This window comes from Ylistrum balloti, unplaced genomic scaffold (assembly GCF_031769215.1).
Source record: "Ylistrum balloti isolate Yb309-2 unplaced genomic scaffold, AGI_CSIRO_Ybal_v1 Utg371116, whole genome shotgun sequence".
In the NCBI taxonomy this organism is placed as follows: Eukaryota; Metazoa; Mollusca; class Bivalvia; order Pectinida; family Pectinidae; genus Ylistrum; species Ylistrum balloti.
In genome coordinates, this window is record NW_026782613.1 from 97,919 (window position 1) to 119,534 (window position 21,616).

A 21,616-nucleotide genomic window follows, 5' to 3' on the forward strand; every position below is an offset into this window, starting at 1 on the left:
GAATGACCTGTGTGTGGATGGTATGACCTGTGTGTGGATAGAATGACCTGCGTGTGGATGGAATGACCTGTGTGTGGATAGAATGACCTGTGTGTGGATGGAATGACCTGTGTGTGGAGAGAATGACCTGCGTGTGGATGGAATGACCTGCGTGTGCATAGAATGATCTGTGTGTGGATGGAATGACCTGCGTGTGGATGGAATGACCTGCGTGTGGATGGAATGACCTGTGTGTGAATAGAATGACCTGTGTGTGGATGGCATGACCTGTGTGTGGATGGCATGACCTGTGGGTGGATGAAATGACCTGCGTGTGGATGGAATGACCTGCGTGTGGATGGAATGACCTGTGTGTGGATGGAATGACCTGTGTGTGGATGGTATTTTTGCCCATAGTTGTAGATTGAGGCTGCAGCACTTAACACTTACCACTGTTGTAAGCCAACAAGAACATCTGTAGCAGACTCAAACTCCCTCCTGTAAAGTCCAGTAAAACATTCCCTATACTCCAACCCACTGTGCTTTTTCTTTTGTAGTTCATGTATGCCTGAAAACCAAATAATCATGAAAGTATTTAGTAATAATCTTTTGAAACATCAGGCAGAATGAATTTAATTCTGTTCCTGGTTGATTATTGTATTTCTTGTTTATGACACCAATCGATAAGTAAATTCTTGAAAGATTTCAAGTTATCTGCAATCTCTTCTCAATTCAGCAAAACAAATATTTGAAGAATGACACATTCAAACTCTGTGATTTTGAACAAGAGTAAAGGCAATTTGTTTGAATATATTGAGAATGCTTCATCCTACTTTGTTACTGACTAAATTTGGAAGAGTTGAAAGGAAAAAGTAGACACGGGATGGACATCAGATGAAAAAATTAATACTGCATCATGGCTCAAGCTCACTTGTCCTTCTGGAATTTTAGTTTAATTCATAATAACATTTCTGATATTTGCCTGAAAAAAGTTAAAAGTGTTACATAGTATCACTACATATTCACACCAATAGTTCCTTCTTAGTCATCTGCCAGGCCAGGTGATAGTGCAAAGTTACCTGAGGAATGTTCACCCATAGTTCCCCAGTACCAAGTTGACAAACAGATATTTCTGTGAGATGTACACCAATAGTTCCTAAATAGTCACCAGACAGGACAGGTGATAAAACAAGAGGCCCAGAGGGCCTGTGTCACTCACCTGGATCTTTATGACCTACATTACTAAATCTGTGCATATGTTCGACGTTTAACATATTTGACCCCTGTAACCTTGAATATGGGTCAAGGTCATTTTTTCTGCAAGCTTTGTTGGGCTTCATCAAAGGAACCTTCTATCCAAATATAATGATTCTAGGGCTTCTGGTATTTAGAAAGAAGCCGTTCAAAGGTTTTAACACATTTGACGTCTGTAACCTTGAATATGGGTCAAGGTCATTCTTTTTGCAAACTTTGTTGGGCTTCATCAATGGAACCTTCAAGCCATATATAATGATTCTAGACCTTCCGGTATTTTGGAAGAAGTCGTTTAAAGGTTTTAAAACATTTGACCTCTGTGACCTTGAATATGGGTCAATGTCATTTCTTTTTGCAAACTTTGTTGGGCTTCATCAAAGGAACCTTCCAGCCAAATATGATAACTCTAAGCCTTTTGGTATTTCAGAAGAAGTTGTTTAAATGAAAAGTTGACGGATGTCAGACGGACGCCGCGCTATGGCATGACAAGGTTGATAATCAGACGTACCTGAGGAACATACTTGATAAGGGTCACACCAAGTTTGACATATGAGAAGCAGTAGAGATAGCTGAGCCAGGTGATGACTTTGCCCACCGCCAGGAATAATGTTACAAGAATAAACAGCCAGGCCAGAACCAGCAGAATACAAGAAATCTTGGAGATTCTCTGTCCACCACGCTGTAAAAACATTTGTTACTGTAGCCTTACACATGTTGATATATACCATGTGAGTGAATATTTCTATAAAGCCTCACATTATCAAAACTTTTCGTGACAAATATGACTCAAAAGTTTCTAAAACAATGTATCTATCTTGGCATGAAATCTTCCTGTTCAATAACATCACAATACTGATCAATTGTAATTCTTACTGATGATACATCAAATTTATATAGATAAAAGAATCACATAGGCATTGTTCAGCTTTTTTTTAAAAACATTTTTAACATCTGAACTAGACAAGAGGTGTAACTACTTGAGACCTTTAAGTAAATGTTCAGATTTCTGCTAAAGCCAAATACTACTTAGTGTGTTAAAATAACCTTAGCTATCATCACTTCTACTGAAGTAGTTTTCTAAACATTTACCTCTATAAGTCTGATTGGTCCCTGAATGCTTACTCTAAGCAAATCACATTAAAGTTCTACGAAGTTCAAAGTGATACAGCCAACAAGAACCAGTTGATATAAATTTGCATGTATTTTCTCTACTAAGACCTAACCTTTCTTTAAGCTCCTCAAACTGAGGCAGGGCTACAACTTATATAGGCAGATGTCATTCCTTGAAATGAGAATACCTGTTATTTGAGATATAACAAGTACTAATTGTAATGGGGACCATTACAAATGTCCAACAAACGACCCCTTCAGCAGTAAATGATCACAATAATCAGACCTGCAGTCATGCCAAACATGGACTTCGCCATTTTTCTCCTAGTGCCACCTAATACATATATACAAATTTTCATGAAAATCAGACAATATCTAAAATTTGGCCAAATTTTGACCAAAGCTGACCACTTTGATGGCCGAATGAAAAATGGACTACGCCATTTTGCTCCTATAGTACCACCTAATACATCTATACCAATTTTCACGAAAATCAGACAATATCTAAAATTTGGTCAAATTTTGACCACAGCTGACCGCTCAGATGAACGATTGGAAAAATTCAAGTGGCCTGAACTCTGCCTCGCATGTATGAATGTGTGTAAAGTTTTGCTAAATTCCATGCAATAGTTTTTGAGAAACGCGTCAGAAACCTCGCTGGCGGAAGAAAGTGGAAGAAATAAGAATAATATAAATACCGGTAATAATAAAAATAATAATAATAATAATAAGAAGAAGAAACGGAGCAAACACAATATGTCCCCCCACTTTGTTTGGGGGACATAAAAACTGAATGACAGACTCATCATTACATCTCCATTAAAACATGTTTAAACATGGGCTACAGGATGGTTCTGTTTACCTCATACATACAGCACTGACAGATGGTGATGATGGTGACAAAGACTGCATGGAGAGCAAAAATCACATCATTCAGTTGAACAGGATTTATCCCCCTTGGATGTGAACTCTTATAATCATCCTAAAATAAAAGACAGAGATCATCATATTACAATCATAAGTTACAATATATACCGAAAAAAAAAATATATTTATGTCATTCCATTGAATATTTAGGTCAAATGTGTCAATAATCAATAGTAGTTCTACATATTTACTACCATAATTCCTTACATCATCATCAAAAATTTTCTAAGGAGAAATGTAAATGAAGCCCACTGTATGTATATATGTACATATAGGTAGTGTGTATACTACATATGTGTATAGACAATATGATGAACACAGTGGTACTCAGGGTACTTGTCAGGTAAACCTCTGGTTGAGTGAGTAAGAATGTGTGCACATACTAAACACCTATCTATACCCTGCCCTTCACAATCCTTCCCGATATCATTCTGGGCATGACATCAGACAGTAGTTATCATCTTCTACATATCTGTAAGCAGTTTTGATTCATCATTCCTGGTTAGATATCTTAAACGTAATTTTGTCTTTTGTAATATCTACAATAGGAAATGCAGTTTTTAATGTTCATTGTGTGTGTGACCCACAATACTGTATATTTCATATCAAGTTATAGTCAAGTGTTGATCTTAATTCAACATATGAAAACCCAGAGCAGATTGCTGTTTCCATTATCACATCTGGTTACATAAACATATTCTAAAGCTATGGTTAATTCTTCGTGTATTACCTGAATACTTTTGAACCAGAACAGTCCAACATTGAAGAAGCTGTAGGCTATAAAACCTGTGATGTTATAGGCAAGGAAATCAAAGTTCAGACCAATCACACTGAAATAGATCAAACAAATCACACTGAAACAGATCAAACAAATCACACTGAAACAGACCAAACAAATCACTCAGATCAAACAAATCATTCAGATCAAACCAATCACACTGAAACATATCAAACCAATCACACTGAAACAGATCAAACAAATCATTCAGATCAAACAAATCACTCAGATCAAACCAATCACACTGAAATAGATCAAACAAATCACACTGAAACAGATCAAACAAATCATTCAGATCAAACAAATCACTCAGATCAAACCAATCACACTGAAATAGATCAAACAAATCACACTGAAACAAACCAAACAAATCACTCAGATCAAACAAATCATTCAGATCAAACCAATCACACTGAAATAGATCAAACAAATCACACTGAAACAGATCAAACAAATCACTCAGATCAAACAAATCATTCAGATCAAACCAATCACACTGAAATAGATCAAACAAATCACACTGAAACAGATCAAACAAATCACTCAGATCAAACAAATCATTCAGACCAATCAAATCACTCAGATCAAACCAATCACACTGAAATAGATCAAACAAATCACACTGAAACAGACCAAACAAATCACTCATATCAAACAAATCATTCAGATCAAACAAATCACACTGAAATAGATCAAACAAATCACACTGAAACAGACCAAACAAATCACTCAGATCAAACAAATCATTCAGATCAAACCAATCACACTGAAATAGATCAAACAAATCACACTGAAACAGATCAAACAAATCACTCAGATCAAACAAATCATTCAGACCAAACAAATCACTCAGATCAAACCAATCACACTGAAATAGATCAAACAAATCACACTGAAACAGACCAAACAAATCACTCAGATCAAACAAATCATTCAGATCAAACAAATCACTCAGATCAAACAAATCACTCAGATCAAACAAATCACACTGAAACAGACCAAACAAATCACTCAGATCAAACCAATCACACTGAAATAGATCAAACAAATCACACTGAAACAGACCAAACAAATCACTCAGATCAAACAAATCATTCAGATCAAACAAATCACTCAGATCAAACAAATCACTCAGATCAAACAAATCACACTGAAACAGACCAAACAAATCATTCAGACCAAACAAATCACTCAGATCAAACAAATCACTCAGATCAAACAAATCACTCAGATCAAACCAATCACACTGAAACATATCAAACAAATCACACTGAAACAGATCAAACAAATCACTCAGATCAAACAAATCACTCAGATCAAACAAATCACTCAGATCAAACAAATCACTCAGATCAAACCAATCACACTGGAACAGACCAAACAAATCACACAGATCAAACAAATCACACTGAAACAGATCAAACAAATCACTCAGATCAAACAAATCACTCAGATCAAACAAATCACTCAGATCAAACAAATCACACTGAAACAGACCAAACAAATCACACAGATCAAACCAATCACACTGAAACAGATCAAACAAATCACTCAGATCAAACAAATCACACTGAAACAGATCAAACAAATCACTCAGATCAAACAAATCACTCAGATCAAACAAATCACTCAGATCAAACAAATCACATCAAAAATCACACTGAAACAGACAAACAAACAAATCAAACAAATCACACAGATCAAACAAATCACACTGAAACAGATCAAACAAATCACTCAGATCAAACAAATCACTCAGATCAAACAAATCACTCAGATCAAACCAATCACACTGAAACATATCAAACCAATCACACTGAAACAGATCAAACAAATCATTCAGATCAAACAAATCACTCAGATCAAACCAATCACACTGAAATAGATCAAACAAATCACACTGAAACAGATCAAACAAATCATTCAGATCAAACAAATCACTCAGATCAAACCAATCACACTGAAATAGATCAAACAAATCACACTGAAACAGATCAAACAAATCATTCAGATCAAACAAATCACTCAGATCAAACCAATCACACTGAAATAGATCAAACAAATCACACTGAAACAGATGAAACAGACCAAACAAATCACTCAGATCAAACAAATCACACTGAAACAGACCAAACAAATCACTGATCAAACAAATCACTCAGATCAAACAAATCACTCAGATCAAACCAATCACACTGAAATAGATCAAACAAATCACACTGAAACAGATCAAACAAATCATTCAGATCAAACAAATCACTCAGATCAAACCAATCACACTGAAATAGATCAAACAAATCACACTGAAACAGATCAAACAAATCATTCAGATCAAATAAATCACTCAGATCAAACCAATCACACTGAAATAGATCAAACAAATCACACTGAAACAGACCAAACAAATCACTCAGATCAAACAAATCACACTGAAACAGACCAAACAAATCACTGATCAAACAAATCACTGATCAAACAAATCACTCAGATCAAACAAATCACTCAGATCAAACAAATCACTCAGATCAAACAAATCACTCAGATCAAACAAATCACACTGAAACATATCAAACAAATCACACTGAAACAGACCAAACAAATCACACAGATCAAACAAATCACACTGAAACAGATCAAACAAATCACTCAGATCAAACCAATCACACTGGAACAGACCAAACAAATCACACAGATCAAACAAATCACACTGAAACAGATCAAACAAATCACACTGAAACAGACCAAACAAATCACACAGATCAAACAAATCACACTGAAACAGATCAAACAAATCACTCAGATCAAACCAATCACACTGGAACAGACCAAACAAATCACTCAGATCAAACAAATCACTCAGATCAAACAAATCACACTGAAACAGACCAAACAAATCACACAGATCAAACAAATCACACTGAAACAGATCAAACAAATCACTCAGATCAAACCAATCACACTGAAACAGATCAAACAAATCACACAGATCAAACAAATCACACTGAAACAGACCAAACAAATCACTCAGATCAAACCAATCACACTGAAACATATCAAACAAATCACACTGAAACAGACCAAACAAATCACACAGATCAAACAAATCACACTGTTTACACAACAGATCAAACAAATCACTACACACCTTTTAGATCAAACCAATCACACTGGAACAGACCAAACAAATCACTCAGATCAAACAAATCACTCAGATCAAACACATCACACTGAAACAGACCAAACAAATCACTGATCAAACAAATCACTCAGATCAACCAAATCACACTGAAACAGACCAAACAAATCACACTGAAACAGACCAAACAAATCACTTCATTAGTTTACACACCTTTTACCTGTAGTGTTACTCTATTAGTTTACACACCTTTTACCTGTAGTGTTACTCCATTAGTTTACACACCTTTTACCTTCAGTGTTACTCCATTAGTTTACACACATTTTACCTGTAGTGTTACTCCATTAGTTTACACACCTTTTACCTTCAGTGTTACTCCATTAGTTTACACACCTTTTACCTGTAGTGTTACTCCATTAGTTTACACACCTTTTACCTTCAGTGTTACTCCATTAGTTTACACACCTTTTACCTTCTGTAGTGTTACTCCATTAGTTTACACACACACCATTTTACCTGTCAGTGTTACTCCATTAGTTTACACACCTTTTACCTTCAGTGTTACTCCATTAGTTTACACACCTTTTACCTTCAGTGTTACTCCATTAGTTTACACACCTTTTACCTTCAGTGTTACTCCATTAGTTTACACACCTTTTACCTTCAGTGTTACTCCATTAGTTTACACACCTTTTACCTTCAGTGTTACTCCATTATTTTACACACCTTTTACCTTCAGTGTTACTCCATTAGTTTACACACTTTTACCTTCAGTGTTACTCCATTAGTTTACACACCTTTTACCTGTAGTGTTACTCCATTAGTTTACACACCTTTTACCTTCAGTGTTACTCCATTAGTTTACACACCTTTTACCTTCAGTGTTACTCCATTAGTTTACACACCTTTTACCTTCAGTGTTACTCCATTAGTTTACACACCTTTTAACTGTAGTGTTACTCCATTAGTTTACACACCTTTTACCTTCAGTGTTACTCCATTAGTTTACACACCTTTTACCTTCAGTGTTACTCCATTAGTTTACACACCTTTTACCTTCAGTGTTACTCCATTAGTTTACACACCTTTTACCTTCAGTGTTACTCCATTAGTTTACACACCTTTTACCTTCAGTGTTACTCCATTAGTTTACACACCTTTTACCTTCAGTGTTACTCCATTAGTTTACACACCTTTTACCTTCAGTTTACACACCTTTTACCTTCAGTGTTACTCCATTAGTTTACACACCTTTTACCTTCAGTGTGTTACTCCATTAGTTACACACCCTTCAGTGTTATTAGTTTACACAGTTTACAGCCTTTTACCTGTAGTGTTACTCCATTAGTTTACACACCTTTTACCTTCAGTGTTACTCCATTAGTTTACACACCTTTTACCTTCAGTGTTACTCCATTAGTTTACACACCTTTTACCTTCAGTGTTACTCCATCAGTTTACACACCTTTTACCTTCAGTGTTACTCCATTAGTTTACACACTTTTTACCTGTAGTGTTACTCCATTAGTTTATACACCTTTTACCTGTAGTGTTACTCCATTAGTTTACACACCTTTTACCTTCAGTGTTACTCCATGAGTTTCGCACCTTTTACCATCAGTGTTACTTCGTTAGTTTACACACCTTTTACCTTCAGTGTTACTCCATTAGTTTACACACCTTTTACCTTCAGTGTTACTCCATTAGTTTACACACCTTTTACCTTCAGTGTTACTCCATTAGTTTACACACCTTTTACCTTCAGTGTTACTCCATTAGTTTACACACCTTTTACCTTCAGTGTTACTCCATTAGTTTACACACCTTTTACCTTCAGTGTTACTCCATTAGTTTACACACCTTTTACCTGTAGTGTTACTCCATTAGTTTACACACCTTTTACCTTCAGTGTTACTCCATTAGTTTACACACCTTTTACCTTCAGTGTTACTCCATTAGTTTACACACCTTTTACCTTCAGTGTTACTCCATTAGTTTACACACTTTTACCTTCAGTGTTACTCCATTAGTTTATACACCTGTTACCTGTAGTGTTACTCTATTAGTTTACACACCTTTTACCTTCAGTGTTACTCCATTAGTTTACACACCTTTTACCTTCAGTGTTAATCCATTAGTTTACACACTTTTTACCTGTAGTGTTACTCCATTAGTTAACACACCTTTTACCTTCAGTGTTACTCCATTAGTTTACACACCTTTTACCTGTAGTGTTACTCCATTAGTTTACACACCTTTTACGCTTCCAGTTTTCATAAACTTGTGGATAAAATGACACAGACCAAGCAGCAAAGTAGATCCAACCAATCACTATATTGATGTAAACTATGGCAGAACTATGGAAGATACTCAGCCTTACAAAGGAACTCTCCAAGCTGTGAAGATAGAATATTCTAAAATTCAGGTTTGTTAAAAGCATTACCAAAGTTATAATACATGCTTTCATTCCCACAATTGTATATATATCAAACATCAAATACTGTTTCTCTCATTTCTATCTCTTTAATAATGACTGTCCTGGCCATTACATCCATGTTACTGGGAGTTTTCTCATTTCTACCTGTATAATATTGATCTGTCCAGGCCATTACACCCATGTTACTGGGTGTTTCTCTCTCATTTCTACCTGTATAGTATCGGTCTGTCCTGGTCATTACACTCATGTTACTGAGTGTTTCTCTCATTTCTATCTCTATAATATTGGTCTGTCCTGGTCATTACACTCATGTTACTGAGTGTTTCTCTCATTTCTATCTCTATAATATTGGTCTGTCCAGGCCATTACACCCATGTTACTGGGTGTTTTTTTTCATTTCTAAATGTATAACATTGATCTGTCCTGGCCATTACACCCATGTTACTGGGTGTTTCTCTCTCATTTCTACCTCTATAATACTGGTCAGTCCAGGCCATTACACCCATGTTACTGGTTGTTTCTCTCTCATTTCTACCTGTATAATATTGGTCTGTCCTGGTCATTACACTCATGTTATTGAGTGTTTCTCTCATTTCTATCTCTATAATATTGGTCTTTCCAGGCCATTACACTGATATGACTGAGTGTTTCTCTCTCATTTCTACCTGTATAATATTGATCTGTCCTGGTTATTACACCCATGTTACTGGGTGTTTCTCTCTCATTTCTACCTGTATAATATTAGTCTGTCCAGGCCATTACACCCAAGTTACGGAGTGTTTCTCTCTCATCTCTACCTGTATAATATTGATCTGTCCTGGCCATTACACCCATGTTACTGGGTGTTTCTCTCATTTCTACCTCTATAATATTGGTCTGTCCAGGCCATTACACCCATGTTACTGGGTGTTTCTCTCTCATTTCTACCTGTATAATATTGGTCTGTCCAGGCCATTACACCCATGTTACTGGGTGTTTCTCTCTCATTTCTACCTGTATAATATTGGTCTTTCCAGGCCATTACACCCATGTTACTGGGTGTTTTCTCATTTCTACCTGTATAATATTGGTCTGTCCTGGTCATTACACTGATGTTACTGAATGTTTCTCTCATTTCTATCTCTATAATATTGGTCTGTGCAGGCCATTACACCCATGCTACGGATTGTTTCTCTCTCATTTCTACCTGTATAATATTGATCTGTCCTGGCATTACACCCATGTTACTGGGTGTTTCTCTCATTTCTACCTGTATAATATTAGTCTGTCTTGGCCATTACACTCATGTTAATGGGTGTTTGTGTCATTTCTATCTGTATAATATTGGCCTGTCCTGGCCATTACACCCATGTTACTGAGAGTTTCTCTCTTTTCTAAACGTGTAATATTTTATAAAGATATAAACTTATATTTATTTTACAACAATTGCGAAGCAAGTTATTTCAATCTATACTAACAATTCTTGTTGACCTGGATGCAAGTGCGTGATGGGTCTTATTGTGGGAGGAAACTGGAGTTGATATGTGTGTCTAAGAGGGTTGATGGGTAGACAGTTGACAGGTATGCCTAGAGAGGTAGTGAGTTGACCCATGTGTCTGGGAAGGGTTAACAGATATACTTTAGTAGGTTGAAAGTTAGCGAGTTGAAAGGTATTCCTAGAGAGGTAGTGAGTTGACCCATGTGTCTGGGAAGGGTTAACAGATATACTTTAGTAGGTTGAAAGTTAGCGAGTTGAAAGGTATTCCTAGAGAGGTAGTGAGTTGACCCATGTGTCTGGGAAGGGTTAACAGATATACTTTAGTAGGTTGAAAGTTAGCGAGTTGAAAGGTATTCCTAGGGAGGTAGTGAGTTGACATATGTGTCTAGGGAGGGTTAGCAAGTGTGTATAGGGAGGGTTAGCAAGTGTGTCTAGGGAGGGTTAGCAAGTGTGTCTAGGGAGGGTTAGCAAGTGTGTATAGGGAGGGTTTACAAGTGTGTTTAGGGAGGGTTGACAAGTGTGTCTAAGGAGGGTTGACAATTGCGTCTAGGGAGGGTTTACAGGTAGAATTGATAGGACTATCCAGAGAGAGTTAATGGTTTGAGATTTGACAGTTGTGTCTTGGGAGGTTGAAAGGCAAGGAGGGTTGACAGGTGTGTACAGGGAGGGTTGACAGGTGTGTACAGGGAGGGTTGACAGGTGTGTATATGGAGGGTTGACAGGTGTGTACAGGGAGGGTTGACAGGTGTATATAGGGAGGGTTGACAGGTGTGTACAGGGAGGGTTGACTTGTGTGTACAGGGAGGGTTGACAGGTGTGTATAGGGAGGGTTGACTGATGTGTGTAGAGAGGGTTGACAGGTGTGTATAGGGAGGGTTGACAGGTGTGTATAGGGAGGGTTGACAGGTGTGTACATGGAGGGTTGACAGGTGTGTACAGGGAGGGTTGACAGGTGTGTATAGGGAGGGTTGACAGGTGTGTATAGGGAGGGTTGACTGGAATGTATAGGGAGGGCTGACAGGTGTGTATAGGGAGAGTTGACAGGTATGTCTAAGGAGGTAGTAAGATGACAGATGTGTCTAGGGAGAATGATGTGATATTCTTTAGTAATTTACCCTGTCAGCTCCAGTGATGAAGAGTTCACTCCGACATTAATACTGCCAGCATGATCTGCAGTAAAATTGATCTTCACTGTCAGGCTACTGTTGGCTGCAATGGTGACGTTGGGCAGAATATGAAGTAAATCATGGTCCTCTGTGTATTTAATGTCATCTCCTATCTCATATGTAAATAGCACTACTGCTGTCTCCTTCAATGGTCCACTGAAAGAAATTCCCATGTAATTAACATTAAGTAACGGTATATATCTTATAGAACAAGATTCAATGTACGCTTGTACATTGCAGTCAGTACTGCTAACAAAACAAAATTTAATCAACCCTATCTACATTAAAATAGAAAAGATTTTAAACCTAGATATCATCAAATAAAAAAATCTATATCTCCTCTGCTTACCTTGGTACAAGCCACAAACTTTTCGTTTCGGGAATAATCAGCGTTAGATCAGTCTTGGAGAATGTCAGTGTAACGCTGCTAACTTGTGTCACTGGAAATAGAGAGAAACCAGGACGCATAACAGAAATAAATACAAATTGTCATCAAGAATTCACCCACTTAGAGAAAAAATTTTTTTGTTGATATCAGAATTCTCCTTGTAACATAACCCTGTGGAACTAAGTACCAATAACAGAGATGTATATTATGGTCGTGGTGACCACTGCAGCAGCTTTTTACTAGACCGGAAGTTCAAAGAGACAGATTACGTAATACAATTTACAATCAATATCTAGTACAACACAATACAACAACAACCGACAAGGTCCGAGTAGGGCAGTTCCTACCACATCCCTACCTTACCTATGAGAAAGATGCGTATCCGCGAAAAAACAACTAGAATAAAACACATTACTTAAAACATATTTAGCACAGTTCACATGCACTTCGACAGTTCCTATATATAAGCTCTGATGTCTTCCAAGTTGACATCATCCCTGAACCATGATGGCAGTTAAAGTCTGTAGATACGCCTCAAGTTCTGAGAAGCAGACTCCAGGACATCCTGAATATACATTCCTCTTGCTCCTGCCATCACACCTGCTACCTCAAAACTACCCAAGGCGTACTGAGATGGTGTGGCTTACACGGAAGGTATGGGGAATCACTTTCAAGTAGCAGTTTATCCATAGGAACTTTGGCAGCGGATAGTCGAATGGGTTCATCGCGTATTAGCCCAGAGAATCCAAAGTACACATTTGGTAGACAAGCCATCCATTTTTGCAGTTCCTCTAATCCTCCGGTAAAGCAATGCTGATGTATTTGGAGATGGGCAAGGTTCATTTCTCTCACAAGAGACAAAACACATTGGCTGGATTCCCCGGATCCTTTGTCACGGCAATGTACAATCACTGTCATGTCCATCCATTCGTCATAGATAAGGCACTCCCTTAAGAACTCCTGTTGAAGAGCTGTCGAGTATCATCGACAGGATGCAGGGATTACACACTTGATATGCCTGATGCATTTGCTAGTCGGATCTATACCAACCTCACCAATGACACAAGCTAAGGGAGCTTTCAATAACAAGACCAACTTGGGGGAACAACTGCGGCCATTCTTTTCCACAAAATGGGGATGTATACCGAATGACACATGAATCCTGGGATCATTTTGCTGAGTCCACATGTCCCAACTTTTCGGGAAGACGTAATTTGCCACTGCACAACTCCCTGTTTCTCCCAACATAACATGACTCCTCTAATTCAGCCAGACTTTCTTTTCTTGACCTTTTCAACAGCTGGTCAAGGTGGAAATTTGAATCAGTAAATTTCAGAACCATGCTCTTAGGGACATCCAGGATGTCAGATCCCCTTAGTGCCACACTAGACACTAACATCTCCATTTTACTTAAAATGAAACTCTTCACGATAGGCAGCACTTAGAGGTTCCAAAAGGTTGGTGAAAATCCACCAGTGAACAAGACAAATAATATGATTCAGTGGGCTGACTATGAATTCAGGAGGCAATACCTCCGCAAGGAAACGCGACACAAAGTGTTCCATCAATTTTCCCTCAGGAGCTGAAAAGTGTTGGTCATCCTTGCCAAAGTTTGGATGCAAACCATTCGCAACGACATATGATAACAATTCATCCAAGTCACCAAGATTGTGGGTTTCTTATAAGAAGTGAAGAAGTCCAGTGACGTAACAGCACCACTTCCAAATATTGACCTCGTTTAAGGGTGTCCAATCGCAGCTGGTGTGTGAATTAAGACGACTTGTCGTGGTGACTTGCTCCTGACAATCCCAGCATGAGGTATTCACAGCAAAATACCAGGGTAGGTGCATCTTAATCACATGCCTTTTCAGTATCTTTGGCTTAAATGCACACAATGGACAAATCCTCTCCCTTGCTCTTGGTCCATTGGAAGTGTGAACTGCCGATGAGCCAGAGATGATCCCTTTGTCAAGAATCATTCGGGAATCATGCGCCTCGCTTTCGGACTGGTATTCGTCAACCACTACTAGACCTGATGACATCTCTGAGCAGCTGTCACTCTCAGCCGATGAGCTGTAGTCAGGAACTAATTTGGCCTTGTTGCAATCAGAATCCATGTTAACTGAAAATACATGGAATGTTGAGTGCAATACTAAAACAAATCACACTACAACATCACAACTATCCAGTGTGATGGTTTCGCCTTTACATATACACCTTACCATTTCTTCTATGGAAGGTGTGTACGCTCATTGTCATAGAAAGGCAAGGTACACAGTGAAAATAATCTTGGAGCAGTCTATTAGAGCAGGTTATAACGCAATAAAGCATAACCAAGCACAACAGAAAACTGTGCAGGTCAACTTGTACAGAAATCCTTCAATTTTGCAGGAAGGATTATTGATCTTCCTGCTCTCATTTTGCAAGCTGCAGTTTTGTCTCCGTGTTCAGTTATATCGATCTGAGATGGTGTTGTGAGGACTTCCTGTCTATCAAGATCTGTGTGTCCTCATCCAAATCTGTCTCATCTAGGCGACTCAAGGAGTATTTGTCCACCAAAACTCTTTCTCGCAGTCTTTGGAGCCACACAGGAAATGACCGGTCCTCACAAAGTTTCAAATGGTCGTGAAGGGTCACACTAATTTTCTTGCGATCCTGGATAGCATACAATGGAGGTTTACAATCGCTGACCAAGTAAGGCCACTCCCAAAGGGATTGCAGCTTGGGACTTGGCCAACTTTCTTTGCAGAGTTCAGTTTGTACACATAATCCCCGATATTGAAATGTGATTCCTCCTGACGAAAATCATAGAGGCGTTTTTGGCGCTCAAGTGATTGGCCAAGGTTCTTCCTGGCAAAGTTGTCAGTCTCGTTTGTCAGTTCACAGAGGAGTTCAAAGCCATAGCAAGAAGAGGTAGATCTCGATCCCACTTATTTTCTGATCTTCAATGAAACAACGGATCATCTGAAGCAGGGTGTGGTTGTAACATTCAACCTGCCCATTAGATGTAGGATGGTATGCAGTGGTCCTCTTCTTAGTTATTTGCAGAACATCACATACAGCTTTGAACAGGTGACCGTCAAAGTTCTTCCCCTGATCTGTGACAACCAAATGTAGCAACAATATGGACAATGACCTTCCAATTCAACCCATTTGGTAGACTGGTCCACCATGACGAGGATATAAATGTTTCCTGCTTCACTCCTCTAAAAAGGCCCAAGAATGTCTAAGTGTACCCATTCAAGGGGAAAACCAGTGTCAAATGTTTGTAGTGGCACTCTTGGACGCAAAGTCGGATTCTTGTTGCAAACTGGGCAACTTCTCACATAATCCTCACAGTTTCAGGACATGCCATATCAGTAAAAGACTGTTTGGCCTGCAACAGAGTCTTGTCCCTACTAAAGTGTCCAGAAGATTTGGTGTCATGGCAATACGACAAGACGTCAGCCTGTCGGCTGAGGGGAATGTCTAGGCATGCAGTCTTATCCATCTTGTTTTCCCACTGATAGTACAGCACCTCATCTCTGAATAGACATAACCGAAAAATGCCTGCATGCTGGACTTAGCATCCTCAGCTCTATTTTTGATGGAAGTTCCTTTTTCTCTAAAAGACGGGTGATGGTGTGCAAGTCTGTGTCATCCTGCTGCTTAAGTGTAAGCTCACATTTGGTTAATCCATCCATCCAGTTGCAAGTCACATCTTGCTGGTCGTTTTGTTTAGAAACATACCTCACTTCCAAAGTGTCAATGACTGACAGTTGACCAGGGCATGATAGAGATGTTATGTCATCGACATCATTTTCGAACCGTGACCACTGAGAGTGGGCTCTTACAGTAATGACATCCACCACAAGGCAGGCTTACAGGGTCTTGACCTGAAGTATAGTTGTCACAAGGGGGTCGAACATCTGTGATTCTAGATATACCATCTGCATTATTGTGATGTCTTCCTTACAATGGACAATGACCATATCGTAGTTGGACAGTTCTTCAAGCCACCTTGCTAGCTGACCTTCCACTTGTTTAAATCTGGTGAGCCACACTAAACTGTTGTGGTCGGTTCTAATGATGAATTTCCATCCCAACAAGTTTAGGCGGAAGTGTCTACAAAATTTCACAACTGCCAAAAGCTCCTTTCGTGTTGTACAGTACTTCCCTTGAGGTTTTGTGAGTGTATGACTGGCGTTACTGATCACTCGTTCCTGGCCATTTTGTACTTGTAAAAGTTCAGCTCCGATTGTGACATCAGATGCGTCCGTGTCCAAGATAAAGCTGTCTACGGTGGATGGGAACACCAGGCAAGGAGCTGACAAAAGGGCTTCTTTAATGCATTCAAAGGATGATGTGTGTATGTCCGTCCAAATGAACTTATCCTTCTTGGAAACCAAGGCATACAGAATAGACGTCAGCTCAGCAAAATGATAGATGTGATCATGATGATAATTCACAAATCCTAGGAATGACATCAGCTGGGTTTTGTCTGTTTGTAGGGGCCAATCCTTTACGGTGCTCAACTTGTCGGGTGAAACCGACACTCCATGTTGGCTTACCGTTTTGCCGAGAAACTCAACTTCCCTGTGGAGCAGTAGATAATTTTTTCGGTTTAAGTTTGAGGTTGTTGTCCCAAAATCTCTGCGGTGTCTTCTTAAGGCTGGCTAAGGCATCCTCAAAATTCTTGCCCAAGACAATAATGTTATCCAAGTACACCAGTACCTCCTGCCAAGTCATACCGCCAAACACCAGCTTCATAGCCCTCTGGAAGGTGGCGGGAGCATTGCATATACCAAAGCCCATCCGTGTGTGCTCGACCAAGCTGTATTTTGTCAGGAATGCAGTTTTGTGACGATCCTTTTCATCAAGCTCTACTTGGTAATAGCCAGATGCCAAATCAAGGGTAGGGACAGGGCTCTCACACCCCATTTTGGGACTGGGGCCTGGGGCCCTTAGAATTGGGAAAAATTGTGGCGTTTTCCTTAGAATTGGGAAAACTTGGGGTCCAAATTGGGAAAAAAAGATACTATTTTGCATTGGGAATATCGGTCCCAAATCTGGCAGATTGAGAGCCCTGAGAGAGAAAAAAAAAAGGATCAAGACAATCGCCGATATTGGGCAGAGGAAAACTGTCCTTCTGTATCTTGGTGTTCAGTGCTTTGTAATCAGTGCAGTAACAGACACTTTCATCTTTCTTCTTGATCAATACAGGTGCAGATGCCCATTCTGATGTTGAGTGTGTGATCACTCCGGCTTTCATCAATTTTGAAAGGTGTTGCTCCTCTTGTTCTTGGTACACCAGAGGGGTCCTTAATTTATGCTTAACTGGGCAGTGTGTATTTTGTGTGTCACCCCCTTAAGGCAACCAAGGTCTAGGTCATGCTTTGCGAAAACATGGCTATACTTGATGAGAAGCCCTTTTAAAGCTTCACACTGAACTGTGCAGAACATTCGTATAAGTCATTGAGGTGTTCTGGCAATCGAGAAGGACTGTCAGAGTCAGAAGTAACATTCCTTACGAGGCTTGTCTTTGAGGTACTGCCTCCTGAATTGCTATCAAATATTCCTTCAACTTCTTTTGCTGAACCTATTTTCTGACCAGACTTCAACTTGATGAAAGACTGAGATAGATTAACAGCTTTTATGACCAAACTCTGTCCCTCACCAATAACTGCCGACAACGCTAACTGGTCTATTGGCATTGGCTCCACAATAAAGTTTCCAGGAACTGGGTCCTCCAAGGCAACATTGACGTATGACACTGACCCTGGTGGTATCCGTAACTTCTTCTCAACAATGACATACGAATTTGGCCGCTATTCTCAGACTTCTGCATAGAGCCTTTAATCATTTCTTTGTTTATGATGATCGCATCACGGTCCAGGTCGATCTGATACTTGTTCTTCTTCAGGAAATCTTGACCTAGAATTACCCGATCTCGCATAGGCACAGAACAGAACTCGATGTTGTAGAATCGGGATCCGATTTGTGCCTCTTTACCCAGGTACACATGTCCTTCAAATTCCTGTTCTCCAAGTCCTTCTAAGCATATTAATTTGTACGGTGTGTCCTCTTTGAAAACATTCACAATGAGGTCTTGATTAATTAAAGTAACCATGGCACCAGTATTTACAATAGCAGGAATGGTAACACCACTGATAGTAATTGGGATAACCAAACTGGATCCCGCAGATAGGCAAACCATATGTGTTTCAAGCTTCTCAGGTGAAGTGTTTTGTGGCCCATTTTGCTCTTGGACTAGTCCTTGGCCATGCGGCCTAGCCCTTTGGAGTTTAAATCCTTTCCAGCCATCTGTTGTCGGTCAATCTGGCTGGATCTAAATGGTGAAGGGGACCTTGAATGTTGTCTTTCCCTATTCCTTGGTAGTGGCGTCGATGACCTTCCACGTCTCCACAAGGATGTGTTTCGTTTCTCATCTGGGGTATTCTGAAAAATCTTACTGAGGTTAGCTACTTGCTGGGTAAGCTGTTCAAGGTCTTCTATTATCTTTAGGTTACGTTTCCGAGTGGAAGAGATGTCTTCCGCCTCGGAACAGAAGTGTTGCTTCGAACGTCATCTGAAAAAGCTACATGTCGTTGGGAGTGAGAAGCTGATTTTGATGAACCGAATATCGACCGATGGTTGGCTATCAATGCCTTTACATATTTCAGAGTCTTATGAATTGAAGTTGGGCCCTTTTCCATTGCTAACCTTGCAGCCTCCTTTTCCTTGCAGCCGCAGAGTAAAGCCTCTGTAGACAGAGATCTATTGTTTCTCTATCTGACTTCCTATATCCATCCATAGCTAAGAAATACACATGCTGTGAAAATTCCTCAAGGGATTCTCCCTCTTGCTGGCATAAGAACTGAAGCTTATGCCTGGCCGAGACTGGCTCATCTTTCTTACTAAATCAATGCCTCAGCTCTTTTTTAAGCTCTCTGTAGCTAGAGTCTAGATCGAGATCTCGGACATACTCCAGAGCTTTTCCACTTAAACAGTCAATAAGTCTATCTGAACTCTTCCTATCACTCCAAACCCGCCGCTTAGCAATTCGCTCAAACTGAAAAACGAAGGCCTCCCAGATTGATGTAGAGCTACCTTCAAAAGCTGTTAGTTTGGGCATTGTTGGACTTTTACTACGTTTCCGACCTTTCCTTTTGTCTTTTGACCTCTCCTAACTGCTAGCCAGGGGAGCTTGACCTACTTTGACTGCGTGAGGTACCTGAATCACTCGACTTTGAATTCCTCTCTGACTGATGTTTCTTAGTAGATCTATCCTGAAATTTTGTGTCCCCTTTGTCCACCAACCATGCCAAACTTTCTCATTGGGTTTGCTGAAGTGCCATGTTTGTTCATTTATCCCAGTGGCAATGACGAGATCTGTTACTGTAAGGCATTTTACGTTTTGCAATTTGATAATATTTTCTGCCTTTACAGGACCGACTCCACGGATTGTCTGCAATTCCTCAAACGGAGCGAATTGAACATGTATTGTTACAATCCTTGCAATAATATTTGACAGGTGGAAGTGTGAACTCCCAACAATATTTACATGGCAGGGTAGAAATATGCAATAAAATTGGAATTTATGACTAAAAATATATTTTATTCAGAACATCATGTTATTTAAATGTTTATATGAGATGGGAATTGCGATTCCGAGCGAAATTAGGTGAAGACAAATTTTGTTTTAAACGGTGGTGTAAGCAAAGTTAATAAACCTGACCACATAACATGTGATTCATAATAAAGTATTGATAAGCTCAGAAACACACGAAATCATACAGAAAAGAATTACATACAAGCCGAATTCATACAAAAATGACAGAATAGTATTAATAATAAATATATGTTAACTGCGGTGGTGTGAACAACCGTGGCTGACGTAATGGCGGGAGATTTCTCACACTGCCGATGAAAATTGGTTCAAACACAAATATTTACCCAATGTAAGTGGACAAATGGTCAGAATTTTTTATCCTCGTCGCCAATATGGTCATGGTGACCACTGCAGCAGCTTTTTATTAGACCGGAAGTTCAAAGAGACAGATTACGTGATACTATTGACAATCAACATCAATCAACACAATACAACAACAACTGACAAGGTCTATGTAGGGCAGTTCCTACCACAATATGTAACCTGGTAAATACTAGTAACAGACTGGTAAGTCAAGGGACCCACGTTCAAATCCTAGAGGTGGCATTGAAATAAATAATGACCTCTGTCACATTAGCACCTCTGTAGGGACTCAGGAATAATACCTAGCGTTGTCCAAAAGACCTTGGTTTAACCCCTGTAAACTCGAGGATGAGTTCTTTCCTGAAGGGAGAGTATGTAAGTACTAGCCATGATATACCATTCTGCTACAGAGAGCTTCTCTTTAGCTAAATCGGTTGAGCATCAGAATAGTTACCCAGAGGTGCCGGATTCAAATCCTAGCAGAGTTAATGAAATACATAATAACCTCTGTTACAAATACAAGCTGTCAATCAATGATCGTATGATCACTCATATGTTGATCATGGATGGAAGACACAGAGAATGGAATAATTAACAGTTCATTAAGTCTTCGTTGGAGATACTTTCCTGTTTGTAAACGGTAGCATGTGTTAGTCCTTTACACATATGTCATATACATTGTAGACCTAAGTAACGAAACGTAGGTCCAAGACCACTACTTAAAACAGACCACAGTATATACCTCAGTCAAATCTATCAAAGTGCACAAAACATGTACTTACAGTTAAGTAATAACGTAAACAGCACAACCGATAAAAAAAACGCGGTCATTTCAGGAGGATCTTTGATGTTGTATAGAATGTCAATAGAGTTTTGTGACAGCAGACTTAACCTGGTACAAAATGAAAGCAAGTCACATGATTTTCTACGACTGGTGATATGGGTCATGTGACATGTTCTACGTTGAGATTTAGAATCAGTCAGAAAGTATCAAACTTTCAACGAATTAT

General features: G+C 39.1%; 1 protein-coding gene and 1 pseudogene across 1 annotated transcript; both read right to left on the bottom strand.

The window, feature by feature from the left end:
• Positions 1 to 418: 418 nt before the first annotated feature.
• On the bottom strand, positions 419 to 21,454 carry LOC132560810 (cystinosin-like). The gene is made up of 8 exons (XM_060225497.1): positions 21,389 to 21,454; positions 12,614 to 12,704; positions 12,214 to 12,420; positions 9,440 to 9,580; positions 4,001 to 4,100; positions 3,206 to 3,325; positions 1,742 to 1,912; positions 419 to 547 (listed from the first exon to the last, which is right to left on the bottom strand). Exons 1-8 carry the CDS (start codon positions 21,435 to 21,437, stop codon positions 419 to 421), a joined length of 1,008 nt encoding a protein of 335 aa, XP_060081480.1. The 5' UTR covers positions 21,438 to 21,454.
• LOC132560812 (uncharacterized metal-dependent hydrolase HI_0454-like) lies at positions 13,167 to 14,057 on the bottom strand (annotated as a pseudogene).
• Positions 21,455 to 21,616: the final 162 nt, after the last annotated feature.